This window comes from Chelonia mydas, chromosome 2 (assembly GCF_015237465.2).
Source record: "Chelonia mydas isolate rCheMyd1 chromosome 2, rCheMyd1.pri.v2, whole genome shotgun sequence".
NCBI lineage: Eukaryota > Metazoa > Chordata > Testudines > Cheloniidae > Chelonia > Chelonia mydas.
The window spans coordinates 252,414,734-252,440,603 of NC_057850.1; the positions used below are offsets into that span (position 1 = coordinate 252,414,734).

The following is a 25,870-nucleotide window of genomic DNA, read 5'->3' on the forward strand; positions in this document are numbered from 1 at the left end:
AGATGCCTAAAAGCCTAAAATTGCTCAGCATCTAAATTTTTGCAATAGATATTCCTTAGGCGCCTATGTTTCTGCCTCTGAGCATGCACACTGCAGCCTTGTGCCAGTCATCCAGACACCTAAGCCCCAGTGTGATTCATGAACTGGGAAAGATAGGTGTTTCTTTGCCTAACTTGCCTGTGGGGCCCGATCCAGTAAGGGGACCTACAGAGGAGTGGAGGGAGAAGCACAAGGACCTCCGTCATAACTTTAGCACAGTAGTTAGAGCACTCACCTGGGCTGTTGGAGACACCCAGTTCAAGTCCCCCCACCACATGATTTGGAGAAGGGTTTCAACAGGCGTCTGCCACCTCTCAGTTGGATGCCCTATCCACTGGGCTGTGGGGTGTTTTGATGCAGGGCTCTCTCAATCTCTCCTGTCAAAGCTGTTCCATTGTGGATACGTAATTACAGAAAGGTTTTGGTATAGGATCCTGGGTCTCCCAGCTCCTGGGTGAGTGCACCAACCACCAAGCTACGGACTCATTCTCATTCTTTTGCTGGCTCCCTCTCTTTGGCCCAGTGATCCTTTCCTTATTTATCCCCAATGGAACAGCTTCCAAAGGAGAGACTGAGGGAGCTCCACATCAGAATATCCTATAGCCCAGTGACTGGGTCACTCACCTGAGATGGTAGATCCCTATTTCTCCCTCAGGTGGAAGGGGAACTTGAACCCACATCCCAGGTGAGTGCTCTAACCACTGGGCTAAAAGTTATAACTAGGGCTGTTGATTAATCACAGTTCACTCATGCGATTAACTCAAACAAATTAATCGTGATTAATCCCACTGTTAAACAATAGAATACGAAGTGAAATTTATTAAATATTTTGGGACGTTTTTCTACATTTTCAAATATATTGATTTCAGTTACAACACAGAATACAAAGTGTACAGTGCTCACTTCATATTATTATTATTTATTATTATTACAAATATTTGTACTGTAAAATGATAAAGAAATAGTATTTTTCAATTCACCTTATACAAGTACTGTAGTGCAATCTCTTTATTGTGAAAGTGCAACTTACAAATGTAGATTTATTTTTGTTACATAACTGCACTCAAAAAACAAAACAATGTAAAACTTTAGAGCCTACAGGTACACTCAGTCCTACTTCTTGTTCAGCCAATCGCTAAGACAAACAGGTTGGTTTACATTTACAGGACATAATCTGCCCACTTCTTATTTACAATGGCACCTGAAAGTGAGAACAGGCGTTCACATGGCACTTTTGTAGCCGGCATTGCAAGGTATTTACATGCCAGATATGCTAAACATATGAATCTTGGTAAATATTACAGTAATCAGTCTCCTGGGAGTGACCCCTTTAGTGGGCCAGGCCCTAAGGACCCACAAAGTTCACAGCAGCAGGCCCCTGGCCTCCAAGCCTGGACCGTCAGCACCAGAGATTCCTGTTTCTCTCTGTGGCTGCCTGCAGCGAATCCAGCAAGGCCATATTTCTGTGGGAGGCTTGAACTGGGTCCCTCTAAGCCACAATGCTCTCAGGGAGTATTTACAATGATGTAGGCAGCCTTTTCAAAGCAATGTAACCATTTACTAGTCACCTGGCACACAGAATTTGAAAGTCCTTTGGTTACCATAGAGAAATGAAGGTTAAAGCATAGTCCATACTGGTTAGCCTAGACCCCCAGCCAAGCTGTAATGAACCCCATGTTCAGGCTCTGCCTCTCTCACTGTCAATCTGACCCCCTTAGTGAGAAAGCCCAGAATTCCTTCCAGAAGCCAATCCTTTATCCCCCAACCACATACCTTCCAGTCCTTTGCTCTCAGGCTGGGATCTTTGCTCAGCTTCCCTGCTGAGAAGTGGGAAAATCCATCTCCCTCTGGGTTCTTGGTTGCTAGGTGTCAATGTTCTGGTGATTGGGTTCTTCATTGTCGTGGATTTTCGACAGATGTGGGGTCGGCTTCAGACAGTCTTTTTTAATGACTCATTCAGACTCTGGTAGCTAGGCAATGAGCATTGCTATGTCTCTTAGCCTGCCCTGAGAGCAAAGTTGGTCATTTCCCCCCCAGTGGGTAGCTATGCAAAATATAGGGGAAACTGAGGCACACATAGGCTTCATAAAGACATTACAGCAAATTCTCATTTTGTCACAGTGGCTAACCCCAGGAGAGCATTTGCAGCTGAGAATCAGAAGCAGAGGGAAGTGCCTCCCTGCTTTCCGGACTTAAGCACCTACCCCCAAAAGAGGGCTGGCTTGGCACCTTCCAGTGTACGGCTACACTGCACACTACACCTAATCTCTGACACAAGTTTGTGCACAAACCCCCCTTCCATTCACACAGAAAACAGTCTGATTCAGATCATCAGGCACTCAGGATCAGGTTCCTCGGACCCTACTATGGGGACGGTCAGAGCCCGAGCACCACTGGGACTTGGGTTCAAGTGCTGCCATTTTGCAGTGTGGATGCAGCTCAAACCACAGACCTATGTGAGAACGTCTGCATAGTGCAGTGTGGATGTATTAGCACATCTGTGAGGCCCGGGTCCAGCAATTGTAAGCCCAGGTTTACAATGCAGTGTGGATGCTCAAGTGCGTGCTGGGTAACTCTGAGCCTACAAGCCTGGGTCCCACAGACCCTGGTTTACAATGCAGTTTAAGCATAGCCCCAGTGGCTAGCTTAGGTGAGTGCTGGATTTTCTGAAGCCCATTCTGGGACACCTGTCTGTCCCCATTCGTTTTATGCCTAACCCAGGCTTTGTGAATCCCAGTGACTTTTTAGGCACCTAAAAGTGAGGCATGGTGACACTCAGCATCACTACACGTAACTTTCTTTGCAACTCTAGCCCTGTGGCTCTGATTCTACCAAACACTTAAGCACATCCTTGACTTTATGGACTTTAAGCATGTGCTTAAGTGCTTTCCTGAATTGGGTCTCAGGGGGCCTAGTTTCCCATTGCCTTGGGGCCTGGTGCAGTCATTTCTATCTGTGCAACAGTGGGCCAGATTCTCTGCTGGCATAACTCCATTCAGTGGTGCTCTTAACAGTCTGGTTTATCAGGTTTCCCAGACTCGTCCTAGAAACATTTAACAATAAATTCATTTATTTTCTCTGCTTAGCTCATATGTATATTGGGTGGCCTAATTCTTTATTCTTTGGGTACCCCACTGAAGTTAATGGGAGTTCAGAGTGCACCAAAAGGCAGGGTCTAGTCCCTGAATATCAACCACCAGTAAATAGTTACCAGTATGGTTCATACATCATACGAACTAGTTTTACCAGCGTGCCAGAAAGTCGTATGTATCTCTGTTCACATCTATCTAGCTATAAAATGATGTCACACTGCATTCATCTATAACTGCCCTGTAAGGGCCTCTTTGTTGGATGCATAGTGCATTATAGAGGAACTACATTGCAATAGTACTGATGCTAAAGTCAATGTAGCGTAGCCACCATATATTGTGGGAGTTGCTTCATGAACATTAAAATATATTCAGCACTGCAAATATGAGTGATTATCATCAAAATTAGATGTTCACTCTAAATAACCTCCCCAAAGATCATTATAAGTAATTTCCTGTGTTTTCAAGTTGAAAAGAAAGGTTAGAAACATTTAGCTAATTCCCCGTGTTCTTGATTTTGTTTCTGCAGACCAGTTAAATGCTTCAGCGCGTGTGATATCTCCAGTTTTATCCATTTGTACATCCACCCATTCATGACCAGCCTTGTGCAATTTGTCATCCTCCATTTGGTTCGGGCTCAACATTACCTGCATGCTGCTCGTTCCATTTTAGATTGAGTTGCTCTAACTGTGACAGACCTGGACAGAACAAACAATGACTCAGTGTTTATTTTAATGATGCTTAAAACCCAAAGTTCTCCTTCCATTTTACTTGAGTGAAGGCTGGATTCATGAAAAAATATCTCAGCCATTGAGAGGGGTGCTGATTTCATTGTCAATGCCCTTTAAAATTTCAGGACTCTTTTTTTCAGAGTTCTCTCTTTGTTTTGCTAGCTTATTAGACCATATTTTTCCGTAAATATCATCACTTGTTAATCATCCTTACTTTCTACTGGCAGGAGCGAGCAGTCAAAGGCAAACATACGGAAAGTTCAGGCCTGTGGTCCTTGGGCCATGTTCTGCTTTCTATTATTCTGGTGACAGTCCTCAGTAGTTCCACAGACTTCATTAGAGTTACTCTGGATTTGATACCAATGTAAATTAAATCAGGATTGAACCCGGTTGGAGTTTTGAGAACCTCAGATAAAAGGTCTTCTAAAAGGGTGAAGTGTTGATTATATATTAACATTCATAATTGTATTTATTATTTCTTTTTGATTACTGCCTCTGTAACACACAGGAGTGAGCTGATATCCCCTTCTAGTGGCTGAACTATGTAAAAATGATTGTCTCTTAGTGCCTCCAAGCTAAAGCAGCTGGTTTTATAGCTCGGGCAACAGCAACTTCGGCTTTTATATCCAGTGATCCAGGTAGCATTCCAACAGATGACCCATCCATTGTTGCATCCATATATTGAAAGCCATGTACCAAATCATAAATGGGCAACTAAATTCTGACTATACCCAGGGTTGTGAGTTCAATCCTTGAGGGGGCCATTTAGGGATCTGGGGCAAAAATTGGGGATTGGTCCTGCTTTGAGCAGGGAGTTGGACTAGATGACCTTCTGAGGTTCCTTCCAACCCTGATATTCTATGATTCTATGATTCTAACTCTCCTTTTGTGGACTAGAGACAAGTTTCTACTATTTAGAACCCTGCTTTGACTGGCACAATCCATGGCAGATCAGTTGGTACCTGCATCATTCATATATTTTTTCATGAATCAGCTGTGGAACAGGAAGCCAAGAAATGCTTAACATGCTGAACAGCCAAGGTTTTGTCATCCATCGCATGGCAAACACAAGTAATCTGGTGAAGATAGGGGGCCAGATTCTGCACTCAGTTGCTCAGGTATAATTGAGCACAGAATTGTCTCTAGAGTTCTAGAGATAGTAAATAAACCTGCAGTGCAGAAATAATTACACTGAGGTGTCTAAATAAAATTTACTTTACTGTATGCATGACCAAAGTTACTGTTAATGAGAGGTTTATTTATATACAAAATGGAATGTAATTATATCAGTATGATAGGTTAAAAAAACCCAGGAGATGCATGAATCACTCGTGCTGGGTTGAGCCATAAGACTAAAATAGCGCAAGCATTTCCATTCAGCTTTTTGCTTGCTCACTCACTGCAAAGGGCTAAAGCACATTGGATTGACATACATATTTTTTTTGGTTCATGGATGCATAGTATAATTTTTTTGGTTTGTTTCTGCTTTTGCTTTTTTTAACCTGCTCTTCATCCTGACTTTTGTATCATGCCTGTTGAAAACTCAAAAGAAAAAAATAAAACCACACATCTATCTAGCTAATTCAGGTCTACGTCATTCCTCCAATCAGCATCTTGCTGGAAAGAAAGGAGAAACATGGCATATACCATAGGTAGGTATGATTTTACATATGGTCCAATCTAAAGGGCTTAGGTTAGCAGAATCAGTGTCCGAAAGCAAGTGTTTTGGTAAACAACACTCCTCTGCAATTCACTGGAAATTCAATGACTCATTTTGCTACTGCTTTGTCTTGCTGCAAGTACTCAAATTAGCAGTGCCAGTTATTTCCAACAGGATCTTCCTGGCATAAACCCCATTTATAACAGAAAACTGCAGCTCCTTTGCTGAGCGGTCTGTCCACGGGCACGGCGCTTTAATTGCTTAAACACGGACATTGGGGGGGGGGTGGAACTCCCACTAACACCAGGAATGCCGGGGTCTCTTAAACAAAGGTTTATCCATCCCAACACTAGGAAAAGATTATGGAAACAATGATCATTGATTACTTGTCAGCACATGAGACAGTGGGGTCCTAGTTCTCATTTCTAGAACAGCCAATAAGTATGTTGAAAATTATTGCTTTGACTATTTTTTTAAAGACTAAATCTTACCAAAGTTGCCTAGTGTTCAAGGGTAAAATGCCGCCTTCACAAATATTGTGCTTTTCCTTTGCATCCCCCAAGACAAATTCCCATCCTCTAGCCTAGTTTTAATTCGGGCTGTATCTGTTTTAAACAGCATTAAACAGACAATTGTCTGTACCTCCGTGGAAATTTAAGGTTATATAACGAATAAGTACCACACTAGGAGTAATTAAGGTGAACCCCCCACACCTCCAAAACTATTTGCAGAAAGCAGTGGAAGGCTCTGGCCTGTCATTGAGCTATCTGTGTATGCTACTTAGATGGTCCCATTACTATAGTATCTGAAGCCTCACAATCTATAATGCGTTTATCCCCACAGCACTCCTATGATCTATATCCCCATATAGCACATGAGGAACTGAAAGACTAAGTGTCTTGCTCAAGGTCACACAGGGATCCTCTGTTATAGCAGATAATGGACTGAGGTTTCCTGAGTCCCAGGTTAGCACCCTAACCACCCCTCCATCCTTCTTCTGTACATATCCTGCTTGCATTATTTTAATAGTGATGGGAGGAGCAGGCCTAAAGCCACATCCAGCTAGGATTTGGTTTTGCCATTTTATCGGTGACTTCCCAGTGCAGCATTCCATATGAGGGACTACAAGATTTGTAGTTTTCGGGGAGGTCAGTTTAAAGAAAATCCCATTAATTTCCAGTGAAACACAAACACTTTACTGTGGCTACATACTACGCTGGTATCCTCTGATTTTGATATTGTAAATCACAGCAGCACAACTCACATGTTTGTAGTTACAAGGTCACCTGCAATGCATGAAATTTTAAAATACTTTTCTGCTTGGGATTTTTTGCATAATCAGAGGCATGCCTTTTAGAACTCACTCAGCACAGGTGATAGCCGTAGCATGTAGGCCAATTGGGATTTGTTTTCTATTTTGAAGTAGCAATGGAAAATAAACAAGTTTTTTTTTTCTCTAAACATTGCTATATGTGCACCCTGCTCCAATGTATTTGTACCAACAGTTCCATGGTTTTGGCATGTGGCTGAGAGAGGAAGAGGTACAATCACCAGGCAGGCTTTGTTGTGAATGTGTTGGCTATTTTTGAAATCTTTATGGGCTGCAGAATTAACAGAGCCCTGATGATGTCCCAGTCGATTCCACTTGAAGCCATTACATTCTGTTGGGTCATTTGATACTTCCCTAATTGTTGATAAGCCCAATCCTGTCAATATGCCACAGGTTTCTGAGATGGTATTCTGATATGTGGATTTACTGCAGCAGTGCAAGCTTCCCCAGGCACTCACTGTCCCACCTTTACCAGTGCTAGTGTGTCAAACCATGTACTGAAGAACACAATGGCTAGGATAAAATGGCCATTCTTGGATTTTTTTGGGGTGGGGAGAAGGAGGGATTTTGAGTTTTGTTTTTCAGCTTGATCCCCACTCCTTTTTTCTTGGAGTCACTTGCTTAACGGGGCTGAATTAATCTGGTCTTCATGCTGCAGTTGTTTGCTGACTGCAGATAATGGGGAATAATTCTGACATCTCTTGATCTATGATGTGCTTTTAATTTCTTTCCAAGCTTGAGGCACAACATGCTATTCTGTCGAACTTCTGTCGCCATTCGCATTTAGGCTTCTATCACATGGCAAACAAAAACGGTGTTAATTGCCAATAATGGCTCTTCTTTTTTCTTATCCTTGATTTCTTGTGCCCTTTGTTTTGCAATTGACGCTCTTCATGTCAAGTGTCTGAAGGATTCTTGATAGGCGCGCTGGACAAGCGTGCAAGCACTTCATGATGTATGGCTGTGCTGAGTAAGACGATGCAGCTGTGGCGTGGAAAGGTGTTGGTGAACCTGTCTCTCATGAGACTAACTTATCTAGAACATAAGAATGGCCATACTGGGTCAGACCAATGGTCCATCTAGCCCAGTATCCTGTCTTCCGATAGTGGCCAATGCCAGGTTCCCCAGAGGGAATGAACAGAACAGGTCATCATCTAACTGTGTGCATGAAAGGAACTGCACGCTGGTGATTATGCAGTTAGTTAAATTCTCTGGGCCAGATTCTTCCTCCACTTAGGGAACCTGCACGTTGCAAATCACATAAGTAGTTCCACTGAAGTAAACAGGACAGTTCGTATGAATAAGAGGCTGTCGTTTCAGGCCTGTACACTCCATCCAGCAGGCCACTGGGTCACATCTCCTCATTTCCACCCGAGTAACGGCATTGGCAGTACTGGTTTGAAGAGGTGTAGCAAAGATCACTTGGCCCATTGACTGCAGTGGGGTTTCACTAAGCATAGACAAGCATAGAATTTGACCTTGTGCTTATGTCTCAGTCAATCTGATCATTATTACTAAAGCATATCAAGGTTGATTCTCTCATTTACACCATTATAAATCAGGAATAACTCCGTTTAAGTCGATGGAGTTACGCCAGGGTACAACAAGTGTGAATAAAAAGGATAATTGAGCCCACAGAGCCTGCCCTTAGCCTGTGTAAATTTGGCATAGCTGCATCGAAGTCAATGGAGTTCTGCCAGTTTAAACCAGCTCTCCATCCAGCCCTCAGTGTCAAATGTTCACATACGCTCTAAGCTTCCCACTGTACATTTTGTGCTTTTATTAATGGGAGTTTGTGCACACCGATCTAAAAATGCAAAATCTTATTGGCATGCGCAAATGCTTGATTTTGTGAGAATGCAAATTTGATAGTCCACATTTCCAGGGCCTCTTAGAAAATGCAGCCATTAGTGTTAGACTTTCAGCTTATGCTGATTTGGGGCATTAAATGCTATGTTTAAAAAAATGGGAGTGACTCATTAATTAATTGGTCTTCAGTGGGTGAATTTGGGCCTGAGTGCTCTGCACATCCGGTCAGTACTCCTTTCTGTAATTGCATTCAAACACAGATAGGCTTCTCTCAGGCTTTGTCTAGTACAGTATGTTTTCCATATTAGGTCCATTACTATCATGTCCTCTGCAGTTATGTCAGTGCATTTATAACAGAATCACTCCATTATACATGACAATGTATAACACCCCTTTGGATCACTGAAAACAATTCACTTGGTTAAAATAGGATCACAGGAAGTCATATAAGGGAAGCTCGAAATGATATAACTTTGAAACTGTAGCACATTTAGTAAAGAAGATTCTAGGCTTAAGTGTCCCCTCGCTGCTTCTGTCTGCTCCCGGCCTTCCTGTCCAAACAAGGGCTACCCTACGATATGCTCTCCCTTCCGCTACTTGATCTCCGAGTGAGGCCCACTGCCTTCCTCAGGGCTGCCTGCCTACCCTATTGATATGGACAACACCAAAGATGATTCCAGGGTATGGTTTATTTCTGACCAGGGGTGGTTTGGACCCAAATCTCATTTCATCCCAGCTGAGTGGGATTTAGAACTTCCAGACAAATGGTTTCAGTATGAGCCCATCTGCAAAAACAGAGAAACATGAGAGCTTCCTTACTAAGTCATACCGTGGTCCATCTTGCCCAGTATCCTGTCTCCAACAGTCGCCCATACCAGAACTTCAGGAGGAGTGTACAGAACAGGACAATTATGGAGTGATCCATCCCCACTTCCACTCCTGCCTTTTTGTAGTCAGAGGCTCACAATTGCCCCAAGTATCGGGTTGCATCCCTGACCATCTGGGCTAATAGCAATCAATAGGCCTATCCTCCATGAACTGCTTTTTGAACCCAGTTATATTTTTGGCCATAACAATGTCCCTTGGTGACAAGTTCCACAGGTTAGGTGTGCATTGTGTGAAAAAGTACTTCCTCTTGTTTGTTTTAAACCTGCTGCCTATTAATTTAGTCAGGTGACCTTGGTTTTTGTATTGTGTGAAAGGGCAAACAGCACTTCCCTATTCACTCTTTCCACACCAGTCATGATTTTATAGACCTCTATCATATCCCCCCTTAGTCATCTCTTTTCTAAGATGAACAGTCCTAATCTTTTTAGTCTCTTCTCATATGGAAGCCGTTCCATACCCTTGACCATCTTTTTGCCCTTCTCTGAAGCTTTTCCAGTTCCATTTTATCCTTTTTGCAATGGGGCAACCAGAACTGGACACAGTATTCAGGGTGTGGGTGTACCATAGATTTATATAGTGGCATCATGACATTTTCTGTCTTATTTATATCCCTTTCCTAATAGTTCCTAACCTTCTGTTGGCCTCTTTGACCTCTGCTGCACTTTGAGTAAAAATATTCAGAGAACTATCCACAGTGACTCCAAGATCACTGTTTGGGGTGGTAACAATTACATTAGAACCAATTATTGTATATGTGTAGTTGGGATTATGTTTTCCCATGTGTATTACTTTGCACTTATCAAGTTGAATTTCATCTGCCCAGTCACTCAGTTTTGTGAGATCCCTCTGTAATCCTCACAGTCTGCTTTGGACTTAGCTATCTTGAATAGTTTTGTATCATCTGCAAACTGACACTTCACTGTTCACATCTTTTCCAGATCATTAACAAATATGTGGAACAGCACAGGCCCCGGTACAGCTCCTTTGAGGATTCTGCTGTTTGCCTCTCTCCATTGTGAAAACTGACCATTTATTCCTACCCAGAGGTTTCAGAGTAGCAGCCGTGTTAGTCTGTATGGGCAAAAAGAAAAGGAGTACTTGTGGCACCTTAGAGACTAACCAATTTATTTGAGCATAAAGCTTTCGTGAGCTACAGCTCACTTCATCGGATGCGTAAAATGGAAAGTACAGTGAGGAGATTTTATATACACACAGACCATGAAAAAATATACATTGTAAGGAGAACGATCACTTAAGATGAGCTATTACCAGCAGGAGAGTGGGGTGGGGGGAGAGAAAACCTTTTGAAGTGATAATCAAGGTTTTCTCTCCCCCCACCCTACTCTCCTGCTGGCAATAGCTCACCTTAAGTGATCACTCTCCTTACAATGTATATTTTTTCATGGTCTGTGTGTATATAAAATCTCCTCACTGTACTTTCCACTTTATGCATCCGATGAAGTGAGCTGTAGCTCGGGAAAGCTTATGCTCAAATAAATTGGGTTAGTCTCTAAGGTGCCACAAGTACTCCTATTCCTACCCATAGTTTCTTACCTTTTAATCAGTTACTGATCCCTGTGCAGACTTTTCCTCTTATCCCATGGCTACTTATTTTCCTTAAGAGTCTTTGCTGAGGTACCTTGTCAATGGTTTCTGAAAATCCAAGTACACCATATTGACTGGATCACCCTTATCCATGTGCTTGTTGACTCCCTCAAAGAATTCTTATAGATTGGTGAGGCATGACTTCCCTCTACAAAAGCTGTGTGGATGCTCCTCCAGCAAATCATGTTTATCTACGTGTCTGATAATTCTGTTCTTTACTGTAATTTCTACCAATTTGCCCAGTACTGAAATTAGGTTCACCGTCCTATAACTGCCAAGATCTCCTCTGGAGCCCTTTTTATGAATTGGTTACAATAGCTATTCACTGGCCATCTTGTACAGAAGCTGATTTCAGTTAATACTACTACAATTAGTAGTTGTGTCATTACATGTTTGAGCTCTTTCAGAACAACTCGTGGGTGAACACCATCTGGTCCTGGTGACTTATTACCATTTAATTTATCAGTTTGTTCTAAAACTGCTCCTATTGACACATCAATTTGGGACAACACTTCACATTTCTCACCCAGAAAAGAATGACACTGGTGTGGGTATCTCCCACATATCCTCTGCAGTGAGCATGGGTGCAAAGAATTCATTTAGGTTCTCTGCAATGACTTTCTCTTCCTTAATTGCTTCTTTAACACCTTTGTCATCTAGCGGCCCCACTGTCTGTTTTGCAGGCTTCCCGCTTCTGATGTACTTTACAAAAAAATCACTGTTATTGTTTATGTCTTTAGCAAGTTGCTTCTCAAATTCTTTCTTCCCCAAAACATTCCCTAGTTGCTAAACCGAAGTTCCTCCTTCTGACACCAACTCATCTACACATTTAGACCTTGCAATAATGCCTGTCTTATTGACCCTGTGCATAGAACTGGAAGCATTTCAGAGAATGCTACCGTGGAGGTCCTGGACTTTAATCTCTTACCTAGCAGCCTAAATGGGGCCTCCAGGACCTCTCTCCTACATTTCCTATGTCACTGGTACCTACATGTACCACAACCACCGGCTCCTCCCCAACACTATAATATAAGACTATTTAGATATCTCGTGAGATCCTCTCTCTCCCTTCTCACCCAGCATGCAATTCACCAGTCATCACAAACCCAACTATCTATGTTTCTAATAATTGACTCCCCTGCTACTATTACCTGTCTCTTCCTAATAATGGCGGTTCTTGCCCCTGGAGGGATATCCTCAGTGTGACAGAAGGTGGGTCCTAACTATGGGATCGTTTCCCTCTGCTCCAGTTTGATGCTGTCCTGTCCTGAGAATTTCATCGTCCTCCACAGCACAGGGGCTGTCAGGAGGTGGGACCGCCCTACTAAGCCCCCAGAAGTCTCCCTTCTGTACCTCTGTCTGTCTTTGTTCATCCAGTTCAGCCACTCTGACCTCAAGAGCCCGTACTCAGTCTCTGAGGGCTGTGGTTTGCTTGCACTGTATGCCCACAAGGCAGGTAACTGTACATGTTGCACTCGGTGCAATAAACTGGGGAGCCCCAAACATGCTGCTGGTCTTTTGCCTGCATTTTTTTTTTTTAACTCTTGTGGCTTTTTTTATGTAGCCTTAGTTTAGGGTATGTGTGTTAGAGGCATTGGTTTATTTGGCTTTTTTATTACTTTTCTTGGGGACTTGGTGCCTTTTGGATTGTTATAATCCCTCAGCCTCCTCCCTCAGCAGCCAAACTCTCCTTACCTCAGTAGCTCACTCAGCCGCTTTGCTCTCGCACTTTGGCACAGGTTATCCTTATCAAATAGCCAGCGTCAGTAGCCGTGGTAGGCTGACCAGGGCCAGTCACTCTAAGCCTGTGGAGCAGTGGGTGGCGGCTTCCCCCCAGGCAGCCAGAGCCCGTGTGTCAACTTCGGCTTTTGGTTACCATGGGGTAAATCTGGAGTAACTTCTGCTTTTAGTTACACTGGTGTAAACTCCTTTAACTTCAGTGGGGCTAATCAGGATTTACACTCCTGTAGCTTTAAGCAGCATTGGGGCCCCATGTCATCAGTACCATGGACGCATTGGAAACAAAAATCGCCTCTCCACAGGCATCTGGTCAAATTAGCTGCCCTCTACGCAACAGTTCCAGGGTTCTGCATTGACTTTGACTTGGCAAGCCCATAGAAATACACAGTGTAAGCCATTCTCACACTCCTCAAGCTTACAGACGAGAAATGAAGTTATTCACAGAGATTTTGAACTAAGAGTTCTCGAGAGAATGTTAGAGAGGTTGGAGTTGGACAAGAGTTCTGGGGAACGGGACTCACTCTGAGAAATCCAGCTGAGAGGCAGGTTTCTCTCTGTGAAGTACACAAAAACATTTGTCCGTAGGGCAAGACAAACACAATACAGCTTACTCTCTGCCTGAGTGGATTGGGTGATGCATAGTTCTAGTATAGTTTCCCTGAGTAGGACGGATGTTCAAATCTTGTATAGACTGAAGTTTTGCAGACATCACAAGTAATATTTTGCAAATGCAAAACTGCTTCAGCTTTGCAAGCATTTCTTCCTGATCCCTTAAACCCACACTTTTTGCAAGGATGATTTTGGATTTTCCTAGCTACGGTGAATCCTGTACTATTCAGTAGGAAGAGAAGAAACTCCAACTCAAGCCTCTTCAAAAAAGCTAAATAGATACAAGTAGGTGCCTAGAATATGAGGTATACACAGAGTCTATTTTTCATTCGATAACTCCTCCTCTCCACTCCTTTTTGCACAGTTTGTCTGCATTATTATCTCTGGCCTACATTCCACTATGTTTTCAGTCTCCTTTCCCCAGGCTTGTCTTCAATACAGCACTAAATCGGCGCCACTGTGGTTGATGCAGCTGCGTCAATTTAGTGCTTCTGGTGAAGACAAGCTACACTGACAGAAGCGCACTCTCTTGTTGTAATTAATCCACCTTCATTAAAGGCGGAAGCTGTACCGATGGGAGAGCATCTCCTGCCGACATCGCATGGTGTAGACACTGCGTTAAGTAGCTGTGAGTTGTGTCGCTCGGGGCGGTTCACACCCCTGAGTGACATAACTTCCATCGACGTAAACAGTAGTGTAGACAAGCCGCCTGACCCCACACCCCCAAAAGGAGTTGCCCAGGAATTCTTAATAGCATCATTCTTAACTTGTATAACATTTCCTCTTTTTCACCTTTACAATCATGCATCAGCCAAATTCTCCCTCACTTACACCTGTGCAAGTGTACTGAGTTAAGCACCCCTTCTTAATCTCCATCTGCCTCGATGACAACGCTTAGTCCCATTCCAGTTAAAACAAACCTGATCTATCAGCGTTCCTAAATCCACGATCAGTGTATTATCAAAGTGCTGATGATATGCAAAATGAGAGCACAATACATTTTCATTAAACATTAAGAAATGGTTTGACCTCTTTTGCTTTTCGCTCTGTTTAGAAGGCAATAGGTCAAATTAGATGAGATAAAACTCTAGTAAGTATGTTTTAAGAGGAAAAAATTGGGGATTTTTGAGCTTTTGGGGGGAAAAAATAAATGTTTCTGGTTTTGTTTTAAGAAAAAGCCTTTTTTTTGTTTTTGTTTTTGCGCTCCTTTCTTTTCCTTTCCCCTTTTTTCAGTGATCAAAAAGGGAAAGGAGTAATGGATTTGGATACAACTGTATTGTATCCAAAAAACCACACAAACAATCATGATACAAAAGCTTCTAGCAGATCTACATTCTACAGATTTTGGGTTTATCTTGTAGAACACAATAGCAGGGGTATAATTCTCTATTAAGTTCAGTAGGATAGTTGAAAAAAAAAAACTTGTTGAAAGGTTATATTATTTTTTATGAAGTTCTGCAGACCATTTCCATAATTATCCCAAAATGTGTACTGCTCTTTCCTGACTTTGCAGCAGCACTTGTCCATCAAATATTATTTCCAGAGCTGTGCTTTTTCCTGCTGAAAATGCTACTTTAGCAAACAAGCAGAATCATGTTGGTTCTTATCCACCAGAATTATATATGCACACACACAATGGAAAATTAATCTGACAACTAGAAAAGGAGTGTAGCTATACCTGTGTCGGTCACAGGATATTAGAGAGACAATCGGTCCAGTAAAAGATGTTATTTCTAAGTAAAAAAAGGAGTGACGTGATAAGGGAAACCATTTCTCAAGCTTCAAAGAAGGTGCTGCATGGAAACGTGTCAGGAAGAAGTAAATCTAGGATTAAGATTTTCAAAAGTGGTAAGCAATTGCATGCCCAATTTGGGAAACGGTAAAAGGCCTGATTTTCAGAAACTACTGAGCACTGCCCCCTGGAAATCAAACAGTGAGGTACCCCAAATCACTAGTCACTTTTGAAAATTTCAGCACTCATGAAAACAAGCTGACTGAATCTTCTAATATCGTCTCCTGAGTTCTCATTATGGATTTCAGTTGCCAAACAATGCACAATACAGCACAGTAAAAACGGACAAGGTAGATGATGCAGTGAGCACTTATACTCGGAGAAGTGATTTACTAACAGAAACACCATGCAGTTCTGTATTTACTCTCAGCACTATGCACAGTAAATGAGCTCTGCTTACAAGTCAAAGCATGATTATTTTTTTCTATCTGCTAGAACGGTATGTGCCACAGGAGATCGAAAACTCCTGCTGTGTTCTCTCGGGCTCTTACATCATTACCAATCATATTCTGCAGTTGGAATGTAGCTGTCAAGGTTGTTGAAGGTACAAAAAGAGAGCAGTGTCTTTAATAAGTGACTCAGCAGTTCTAACCGTAGTAATGGATATGGTCAAGCTACAAAATATTTATTCGACTTTATTGTTCAGTTTATAAAATGCACCTTCTGCCATCTCTAGGCAAACTGATGGGCCTTAACTGAGTCATCCCGATGAGTGTGGGGGCTGGCGAGCTTTGACTTTGCCATCTCTAGGCAGATGCACAAAAACACGAAAATAATAATATATTAACACAACCAGAGAAAAACACGGTGTCAAGTGCAAAAAAGTCCCTCAAACTGTCATAAAAATTCCTTCCTTCCCATGCTACCTCTCTGGGCAAATGCCTGAGTAAATAAATAGGCTTTGCAATCAAAAGAGCTGAGTTATGTCTGTGAGGTCAGGTTGGGAAACAAATTGCAGTCCTGGGGCCTCCGCTGGAAATGCTTCACCACCTGACCCAAGAACTACAAATCTGTGGGCTGTTAGCTGGAGCACCACAGATGGTCTTAACCACCAGAGGGTAACAGAACAGACGAAAGGGCTGGAAGAGCATCAAGGATCGCCTAAAGCCCTGAATCCAGCCAGGGGAAAATTCTCCTTATGCAGGAAACAGGAGAAAGACAGTGATTGTTGTCTGAAGACCTCCTCTCAAATATTCCTGTAGGGAGCATGCTTGGGGAGAGAGGGGCATATTTGGGGTGGAGTTGCAGCATTGCAGAGATTTCGGACAGTCCCCGGAGCCTGCCATAACTTAGCCTCCCAGATTTGTCTAACTCATACTAGGGGCTGCTCTGGACCCCAGAGTACCCCAGCAGCTGGAGAGTACCAAGGTGGCTTAGAGCTACCTCCTTAGCCCCCTCGCCTCTTGGTCTGCAATTTTTGTGCTGTATCCCTTAAAAGTGCAGCATAGACAGCCCAGGATGGAATATAAGGGGCCAGCTCCTCCACTTCAGGGGAGCTATGCTGATTTACACCAGTGGAGAATGTGGTCTCTAAAACAGCTAGGACCCAAAATAATATACCATCTATACATCTAAGCCAACTCCTTGATTTTTTTCCCCAGAAGCAAACAAGAAGAGAGCACTGGTGTAACAGGGTCCCTGTGGGAAGCCCCACTAAGCAATCACATTGGACTTCTGGGGGCTCATTCATACCAGAGTTATGCCACCGATGTAACCTGGGGCAAAGTGAAAAGTCCACCTACAGGTGGGTTGCAGCAACACAAAGCATTCGTAAGCCCTGCTCCCTGCCACACGCTGCTCTCCCAAATTGGGTGGGGCTTGCTGGGGTAGGGCACTTGATACAACACATCCCCAGGCCAGCCTTCATTGATGGAGGCTCAGCCACGAGTTAAAGCTGGAAGAACCCCCAAGGGGAAGCAGTGACGCAGAAGCCACCTGCACGCGCTATAGAAAGTTGTTAGCCATTGGCTCCTTATAAATGTTCCCCCAAGTTGCCCCAATCCTACCTTTCTTGCCGGCTGTGAGCACGCCTCCCAGGCACACACGGGAGTGTAATGAGTCCCTCCTCTTCCCTGGGGCTTAGCCAGAATCTCAAGGAGAAGGTGTGGTACTGTCGATACTGAATAAGGCTGCCGTTTTTGCTTGTATACTCCTCTGAGTGTAAGCACCCTGGCAAAGCATCCCAATGAGCAGAGCCAGTCATGCACACAGTTTCCCAAGGAATTCCCATGGTTTAGAGGAAGCTAAACTGAAAAAACACATTGGTGTCCGTGACCACTTTCTAATAATGAATCACACGTGGCTGCAGAGTTACACGTGCCTTTAATTTGGAGCTGGTCAGACAACGAGACAGACTTACAGCAATTTCTGTTTTATAAATGTATTCCAAAATACAAACACATAATACCTATGGTCTGGTTCAATTAAGTATATTGTTCTTTTTACTCTCTGTGCAGTATCTGACAGCAAAGTCACACGTGGTTTTTTTATGCATAAATGTTCTAATCACCTGCAGCCAGGTTGTTCCTCCTTTAACTTATCTGTGACTCAATACACCGCAATTGCCGGGGCAGCTAATGCATTTTATTTATGTTTTCGCTTTGATCAAAGAGCTGGTTTGCGCTGCATTTGCGTTTAGTTGCATCCACTTTCCACCTTTGTGCCACGTCTCGTGAAATGTGTTGAAACTGACCTACTTTGGCCTTTTCATGGTATTCTGAAAAAAAATGCTAATCTTGTCATATTTAGCAGCTGCGTTCAGAAATGCTACTGTAAGCCCAAGAGGGCTAACCAGCACTCTTGCAAGATGTCAGAACTATCCACCATTACCCTGTAAGTGTACACAATCCCGTGACATTCTTGTGTTTTTGTGAGGCATGTTGCAAATAAATGGTTTATATTAGCAGCAGGGCAGAAGGGAAACTGTTCATTATTTCTTGTTGCATGCGGATGGGTTTTTTGGTTTTTTGGTTTTGTTTTTTTTTTTTGTCGTGTGCTTCTGCTGATACATCACAATCAAGAATGTTAAGCTTATTTGTTTGAAATGTGTCAGTTTATTGACCAACATGATTTATGATTATGAATAACAGAATTAGTGCCTAATCCAAAGCCTATTGAAGTCAGTGGGAGTGTTTTTTATTGAGTTCAGTTGATTTTTGAATCAGTCTGTAATATACCCACAAAGTCTTTATGAAAACTTTTAACAAACCTGCCCATTTTTAAAGAAAAAGCTATTAATCATTAGTAGCAAGGGAGTGCTATGCACATGGGAAAGAAAGTGCTTTGCCTGAAACTTTGCTAGGAAAATATAAATATGAAAAATATGGACCAGATCCACAGCTGGTATAAACTGGTATATCTCGCCTGAAGTCAATGGAGATACAGCAGTTTATGCCAGCTAAGGATCTGGCCTAAAATGTATTTATGTATATTTGCTATGCTGTATGATGTACAGCCCAACTTTCACTGGAATTTCATGGTAAAATCTTGTGATTTGAACCCTGGACTCTCAAAGGTGGCCTGCCAAACTGATCTAAACACAATACAGCCTTTTGTCAAGGTCAAGGAAATTTCCCTTCTTAAGGTTGCACACTTTTTTCACTTTGTTTGATAACCTACCCCATTTTAAGCCTGAAAAAATATTTTTCTAGTTTAGAGACTGGATCTCTTCTCAGGGTACTTACAAAAAGAGAGCGGAGGAGCTGCCCAAAAAGATTCAGCCAAGGAACTGATCCTGAATAAAAACAAACACAAGAAATAAAAAGTAGGAAAAGAAGAAGAAAATAATTGTTTTTAAAAAATCAGCAATAGGCATTTGCTCAGTCCAGAAAAGGTAGTGATCTGAGACCACCATAGAAACTGGAATCCACATTTCTGAGCTAAAATCATTTTTAAGGATGAAATTCACCATTTAATTCACAGGGCAATGGTGGACAGGCCTCATGCTGAGCCTCTGCATAGCGGTGAATTTCACTCTAAGTGAATTCAGAGCAGTTGAAAGGTGGCAGATTGACAGCTGAAGTCTTCTAGCTACCGTAATATAAACCCAGTCCAGGCTGCAGGCAATGTTAACTCTCCATATGCCATCCCAGCAACATACCTCCAGCGTGTTCATGAGGGCTGCTGTCTAGGTGTGACAGGTTAGTTCAGTGTTCATGCCCATTCAGTTGTTAGGCTGAGGGCATTAAGTACTAGCATTCTTCCTGGCATGCCAAACAAGAGAGATGTAACCAGCTGCCCTGTTCGGTTTCAGAAGAGGCCCTGTGATCTAAGTGGTCAGTTTTCCAGCCAGGCAGAGATAGGCAGCCCATTGACTGAATCCTCTACATTTCGAAGCTGTGGAAATATACAGATAATATACAGATAATCTCCATCCAGGAGATCGCTGAGTTCCCAAACAACCATGACGGCTCCATATCCACCCGTCTCAGGTTTTGCCTTCATTGCTTGTTTTTTATTAAAACTTGCCAATGTCTCCAATAAATAGATGCGGACTTACTGTATATTCCAAAATGCAGGCAGTGGAGCGTAAACCAAGCATCTAATTATACTTGCAGCATCCCATTCCTCCGTAACCTAGTGTACAAGTGGGTCTTTTGCCCCTTATCCTCCTCCTTAAAATACAATTTTGTCATCCTGAGCTACTTGTACATATTCCAAATTAAACTAGAAACCAGATTTAGCCTTTTTTTTCCTTCAAAGGAGGGGTCCCAAATAGCGTAATAACTATTATATAAATCTTTTTCGAAGAATACAGCTTCATAAATCACTTGGATCCATTGATAGCTTAACATAAGAATGACCACACTCGGTCAGACCAATGGTCCATATAGACCAGCATTCTGTCTTCCGTCAGTGGCCAGTGCCAGCTGCTTCAAAGGAAGTGAACAGAAAAGGGGAGTTATCGAGTGATCTTCCAGTCCCAGCTTCTAGCCACCAAAGGTTTAGGAACACCCAAAGCAGGGAGTTAGTTGCATCCCTGACCATCTTGGCTAATAGCATTTACAGACCTATTCCCCCATGAACTCTTCTAAGTCATTTTTTAATCCAGTTATACAATTGGCCTTCACATCATCCCCAGGCAGTGAGTTCTGTGGGTTGACTGTGCATTGTGTGAAGTACTCCCATATACTAGTTTTCAATTACCTGCCTGTTAATTTCATTGGATGACCTTTGGTTCTTGTGGTAAGTGAAGGATAAATAAAACTTGCCTTGTCCACCCCATTCATGATATTGTAGACTTCTATCATATCCCATCTTAATCATCTATTCTCTGAGCTGATCAGTCCCAGGTGGTTTTGATCTCTCCTCATATGGAAGCTGTTTCATATCCCTAATCATTTTTCTTGCCCTTCTCTTTAACTTTTCGACTTTTAATATATCATGTTTGAGATGGGGTGACTTGAGCTGCACACAGTATTCAAGGGGTGGGCATCCCATGGATTTACGCCGTGGCATGATAATCTTTTTGTCTTATTATCTGTCCCTTTCTTATTGGTTCCTAACATTCTGTTAGCACTTTTGACTGCTGCTGCAAGTGAAGTGAATGTTTTCAGAGAGCAAGCCACGTGGACGGCTGGCGAAGTTTCCCCTGGGGAAGGCTGGCTCCCTGTCCTGCCTCTTCTGCTCACGGCCCAGGCTCCGCTCCCATTCGGCCCAGTCCCTGCCCCCTCCACGATCCCTCCCCCCCCCACCGCTCACCATGTCCCTCCCCTCCTCCACCCCCACCCCGCGAGGCTGCCCACCGTGTCTCTCCCCTCCTCCAACCCCCTCCCCTGCAAGACCCCCCGACCACCACATCCCTACTCTTCTCCACCCCCTCCCCTGTGCGACCCCCTCACCCCCTGCTCACTGCATCCCTCCTCTCCTCCACCCCCACTCTGTGAGACCCCCCCACCTGCCATTCACCGCATCCCGAGTCCCACAAAACACCCTGCCCACTCTGTCCCTGTTCACCTTCCTGCCCCGGGAGGCCCCCTCCCACCCCCCGCATCCCTCCTCACCTTCCCCAACATGAGACCCCCCCCGCCCACCACAGGGTGCATCCCTCCTCAGGCCCCACCCGGTGAGACACACTCCCCGCCCCCGCTGCTTGCTGCATCCCTCCTCGCCACTCATTCCGTCCCATCTGTGGGGGCAACGGGGTAAGGAGGGACACGGTGAGCGGTGGGGTGTCATGCGGGGTGGAGGAAAGGAGGGAAGCGGTGAATGGGAGGTCTGGTGGGGGCAGGCAGTGAGGAGACACATGGCAAGTGGCGGGCGAGGGATCTCGGGGGGGGAGTGAGAAGGGACATGGCGAGTGGTGGGTGAGGGGGTCTTGGGGCAGGGAGTGAGGAGAGACATGGCGAGGGGGTCTCGGAGTGGGGAGTGAGGAGGGACGTGGTGGGCGAGGGGGGTCTCATGGGGGCGGGGAGTGAGAAGGGACGTGGCCAGCAGCAAGGACCTCAGGAGATGGGGGTGGAGTGCAGGAGAGGAGGGACTCACTCACCAGGCAGCGGTGGGCGGTGGGGGCCTCAGGAAAGGCGTGGAGCAGGGAGGAGAAGAGGCGAAGTGCAGGGCCTAGAAGTCTGGCAACGTGTCGGTGGCAGCTGTGCCAGGGTAGCCTTAGCCTCCTCTGGCCTATTATATCCACCACCCATGACTATCCACAATGACTCCAAGATTTCTTTCTTGAGTGGTAACAGCTAATTTAGTCCCTATCACTTTGTACGTGTAGCTGGGATTGTTTTTTCCAATGTGCATTACTTTGCATTTATCAAGGTTGAATTTCATCTGCCATTTTGTTGCCCAATCACCCACTTTTGTGAGATCCCTTTGTAGCTCTTCGCAGTCTACTTTGGATTTAACTATCTTGAGTAATTTTGTATCATCTGCAAATTTTGCCCTCTCACTGTTTACCCTTTTTTCCAGATCATTTATGAATGCGTTGAACAGCACTGGTCCCAGTACAGATCCTTGGGGGGCCCCCAAAAGTTTTATAAGAAAGTCATCAAGAGACGAGAACCATGGACTCAGCAATAGGCCTCAATCAGTCTTTTCCTAAATTGGAATAGTTGTCAATGTTGTCTCAATCTTAATATGCACGGAGTAGCATTGCCTTAATCTTATATATATGACAAGGGCATAGTTCTGTTAGGTGGCCTCATGACCAGACTAGCACAAGCAGGCATAGTCCTGGGAACTATGACACAGACACAACTTCAGTAATCAGAAGACATCTAGAGGAGAAGAGAGAGGCAGCTCTCAGCCTTCAGCTGTTGTTTTTTCATGTTTCCCTCTTTCCCAGAAGCAGGAAGAACAGATAAACCCCAGAGCTTCCTCAAAGAATCCATTCCGGAGTCACAGCCCTCCTCCCTTTGCGGGCTGTCTATGTGCCTGACAAGGAACGCTCACTCACCGAGCCTTCACAATCTCTCTCTCTCACCATTCTATCTGCCAGGATTTCTAAGTCACAAGATGTGTCTGTGTTGAATCTTATTAATTAAAGATGGAAGAAAACTTTTAGGACAGCTAGTCCTTCCCTACGGGCAGTTGTTTCCTTAGGTGTGGTTCACTGATGCTTTATCTGTAATGATTTTCTTGGTTTTTTATTAACCCACAGAAGTTGGGATTTTCAACAATGTCTAAGGGGGATGGGAGTTGGCTGCCTACCTCCCTTAGGTACATTTGAAAAATTCCTGGGTAATTTCCCTGATAATATTTGTTTTGCGTCTATGGGTCCGTCGAGTACCTAAGCAATTATTTCAGTCAGAAAAAAGCAAAAACCTTTTAGAAAGCTTCTCAAGACAAACTTTTCTGGAGTTATGCTCTGCTTCCTAGAAGCACTGCACTACAACTATAAAGCATTTCTCCAAGATCTACCTACCTATACGTTCAGCTGAGACAATCTGTATTCGTGCCACCTTGTGACTAACAAGAATGTTATTGTTGAATCCAGTTTTTAATGCACTAAGCAATGGTGAGACAATTCTGCTTTGTATTAGCTCTCATGGTCAATATGTTCTTCTTATTTATATTCTGGCTTAATTATCATGTTATTAATTTCAATCCTTTACTCCTAGTTCTTACCCTCTTGTACCACTCTACATAATTCCTCTATATCCATGTTTTTACATACTTCAAATACTTACAGACCTTTATCATTCCCCTATTCATCCAACCCCATTTAGTCATTGGTATCGATTGTTATGCATATTTGGTTATTTTGGGTGGAATTTTCAAAGCCATATAAGGAATTTCCTTTAGAAATTAATGGTCATCTAAATATTTTGGTAGCTTTGAAAACCTCTCCCTTTATTATTTCCTTAGAACTCAGTCTCAAAGTTCCAGATCACAGCGCACACACACACACACAAATCTCTGATTTTCTCAAATTAAGGTGTTTATTTTTCCAACCACACATACTTAGTTTTGATTAAAACAAAGATCAGTCGTGTTTTAAAATCTTGTTTAAAATGTAAAATAGTAATAGGGTAGAATATTCAGTACAAATCACTGGAAAGGGGACTAAATTAATCTAGCATATTTGGTCTTTTCCATCTTTGATTCATGCAGACCTATGCCCCCAGCAACGTACATGGGCTTCAGCAACCTCTCTCCAAACAAGCCTATTAATGCAAATGAAAGGTTCCTTATAGAGGACAAAATTATAGAACTTTCCTCTTTGTTATTTCTTCCCGTCTATTATAAACGTATCTTGCTTAGTGCATTAGACTTCAGGTTGGTTGAGGCAACCTCGTCAATCAGGAGATGAAGAAAAAGAAAAGGAAAAAATGAATCCATGTTTTTGCACAATAAAATTCCATTGATACTCTGACTCCCAGTCACAATATATAAGTGAGAAAACCCATCCCTGAAACTGTGATAACAAAGTCTCTCATTTTTAATGCTTTCATTGAAGACAGCCATAAAACCAATAGATGTTCTGCATCGTTCAGTGTCTAACAGGGCACTGGCCCTCCCTGGCATTTTAGCTAACTCTGGTATTTTTAGAGGTGTTGGACTGCAGCCAGGAGTTTAGTCACATTTCTTAGAGGCTGTGTCCCTTCCAAACAGCCAAGTAATGTTTGGTCAGCTAACTAGTGTTTCTGCAACTTCAGTAGCGTGTCTATTAAGTTCTGTAGCCATGAATGTAAATGAATGCAGCACACTGTAACAGTCTTGCTTCCATCACTGCTTCTGCTTTCATTTTTCTCCCCTGCTGATGCCCCTGGTAAAATAACAGGAATCATCACTTCTTCACCAACAGACTGTTTCTGCCCATTGCAGGGTGACTACCCAACATCGTGTCTCCAAGAATTCTCATTCAGAAACAGCTATAGAGAGCGGCAAAAACTGTACCTGGATACAAATTTCTGTTCAATCCAGAGGATATTCAAAACTAGTTTTGGTTTAGCTTATTATAGAGATAGGGCCAGCTGTGAAAGGGAGATTCATGTGCAAACTTCCCCAAGTTCATGGGTGTTGAGATCCCAGGTTTTGGCTGTGACCCATCGGCAGATGTGATAGCTGGCTGCCAATGCTGGATAACATCTATGGATAGTTTTTGTTTCATCAGTTGTTTTAATGTTGTGTTTGTTGGCTTTTGGTTTCCTTGCCGCAGTTTTGTTACATACAAGATCTGCACAGTGTATAAGTTCTAGGGATCTCAGTTCCTTAAAGATGGATGTTGTTAGTCCCCTTCTCCAATGTCCGTTCGTGACATGGCCAGTCTAGTTGCACCAGATACTTCAAGTTTTCTTTCATCTAGGCTTGCTCTTTCATCCATTTCTGTTTGATTTCTTTGCCTTTGTGCAGTATGAAGCATTGATCAATCACATTGCAAAGTTCATTTGTTAGTTCATGTGTTTTCTCCATATCCGTAATGGAAGCACAATTATGAAAGCACAAGACCTAATTTTTTTTAAAAAGTGAGGAAACTTGTTCTGTTTAAAGCATGATTTTATTTAGTATTTCAAAAACTCTCGGCAACCAGCTTGGAGACTTTGTTTCGACATCCTGGTTCAGGAATAGTATGCTTCAGTCAGACGAGGCAGACTCCTTAACAACATCTATTTCTTTTCTACCCATTACAATCCCCTTTTCTAACTTGTTATGAGCCAATTTTTGATCTTCTATAAATCTGTGTATGTATAAAATACCTCTTACTTAGTGTTCACTATGCATGTATTTCCTTCAAGGTTTTCACAGGGTTAATTAAAGACAGTATCCTCCAATCCTGAGATGGCATTGCAGTTACAGAGTCTGAGATTTTAAAGCCAGTAGGGACCATTTTGATCAACTGATCAGACCTCCTGCTTAGCGCAAGTCATAGAAATTCACCCAGGCATTCCTGCATTGAACCCAGTAACTTGTGGCTGAATTAAATCATGCCATTTCAATCCATTATGAAACAATGCACTTTCCATTCAAGCTGGGTTTTTTAAAACATCTTTTTTCTAAAATGATGGATTTTGGAGAGAGGTATCTCTGTGTCTATCTTCATGCCTCGTCTTGATCTCTTCTCATTCCATGGCTAGCTTAAATATTGTAGTGTCAAATGGGTTTGAAGATTCTGTTACCCTGCTCTCTCTTCTTCCA

The 25,870-nt window shown here is 43.1% G+C and overlaps 1 protein-coding gene across 9 annotated transcripts in view; it reads left to right on the forward strand.

Annotated features, from left to right (window-relative positions):
• ADCYAP1R1 (ADCYAP receptor type I) overlaps nt 1-25,870 on the forward strand; it is a 172,958-nt gene that overhangs the window by 133,778 nt on the left and 13,310 nt on the right. For 5 of the 9 annotated variants that reach the window (XM_043541642.1, XM_037891202.2, XM_037891204.2 and 2 more), the window contains one exon: nt 18,041-18,124. The exons of the other annotated variants lie outside the window; for them this stretch is intronic. In XM_043541642.1, the coding sequence (XP_043397577.1) occupies nt 18,041-18,124 (84 nt within the window). The remainder of the gene's footprint in view (nt 1-18,040; nt 18,125-25,870) is intronic. 9 annotated transcript variants of the gene reach the window in all.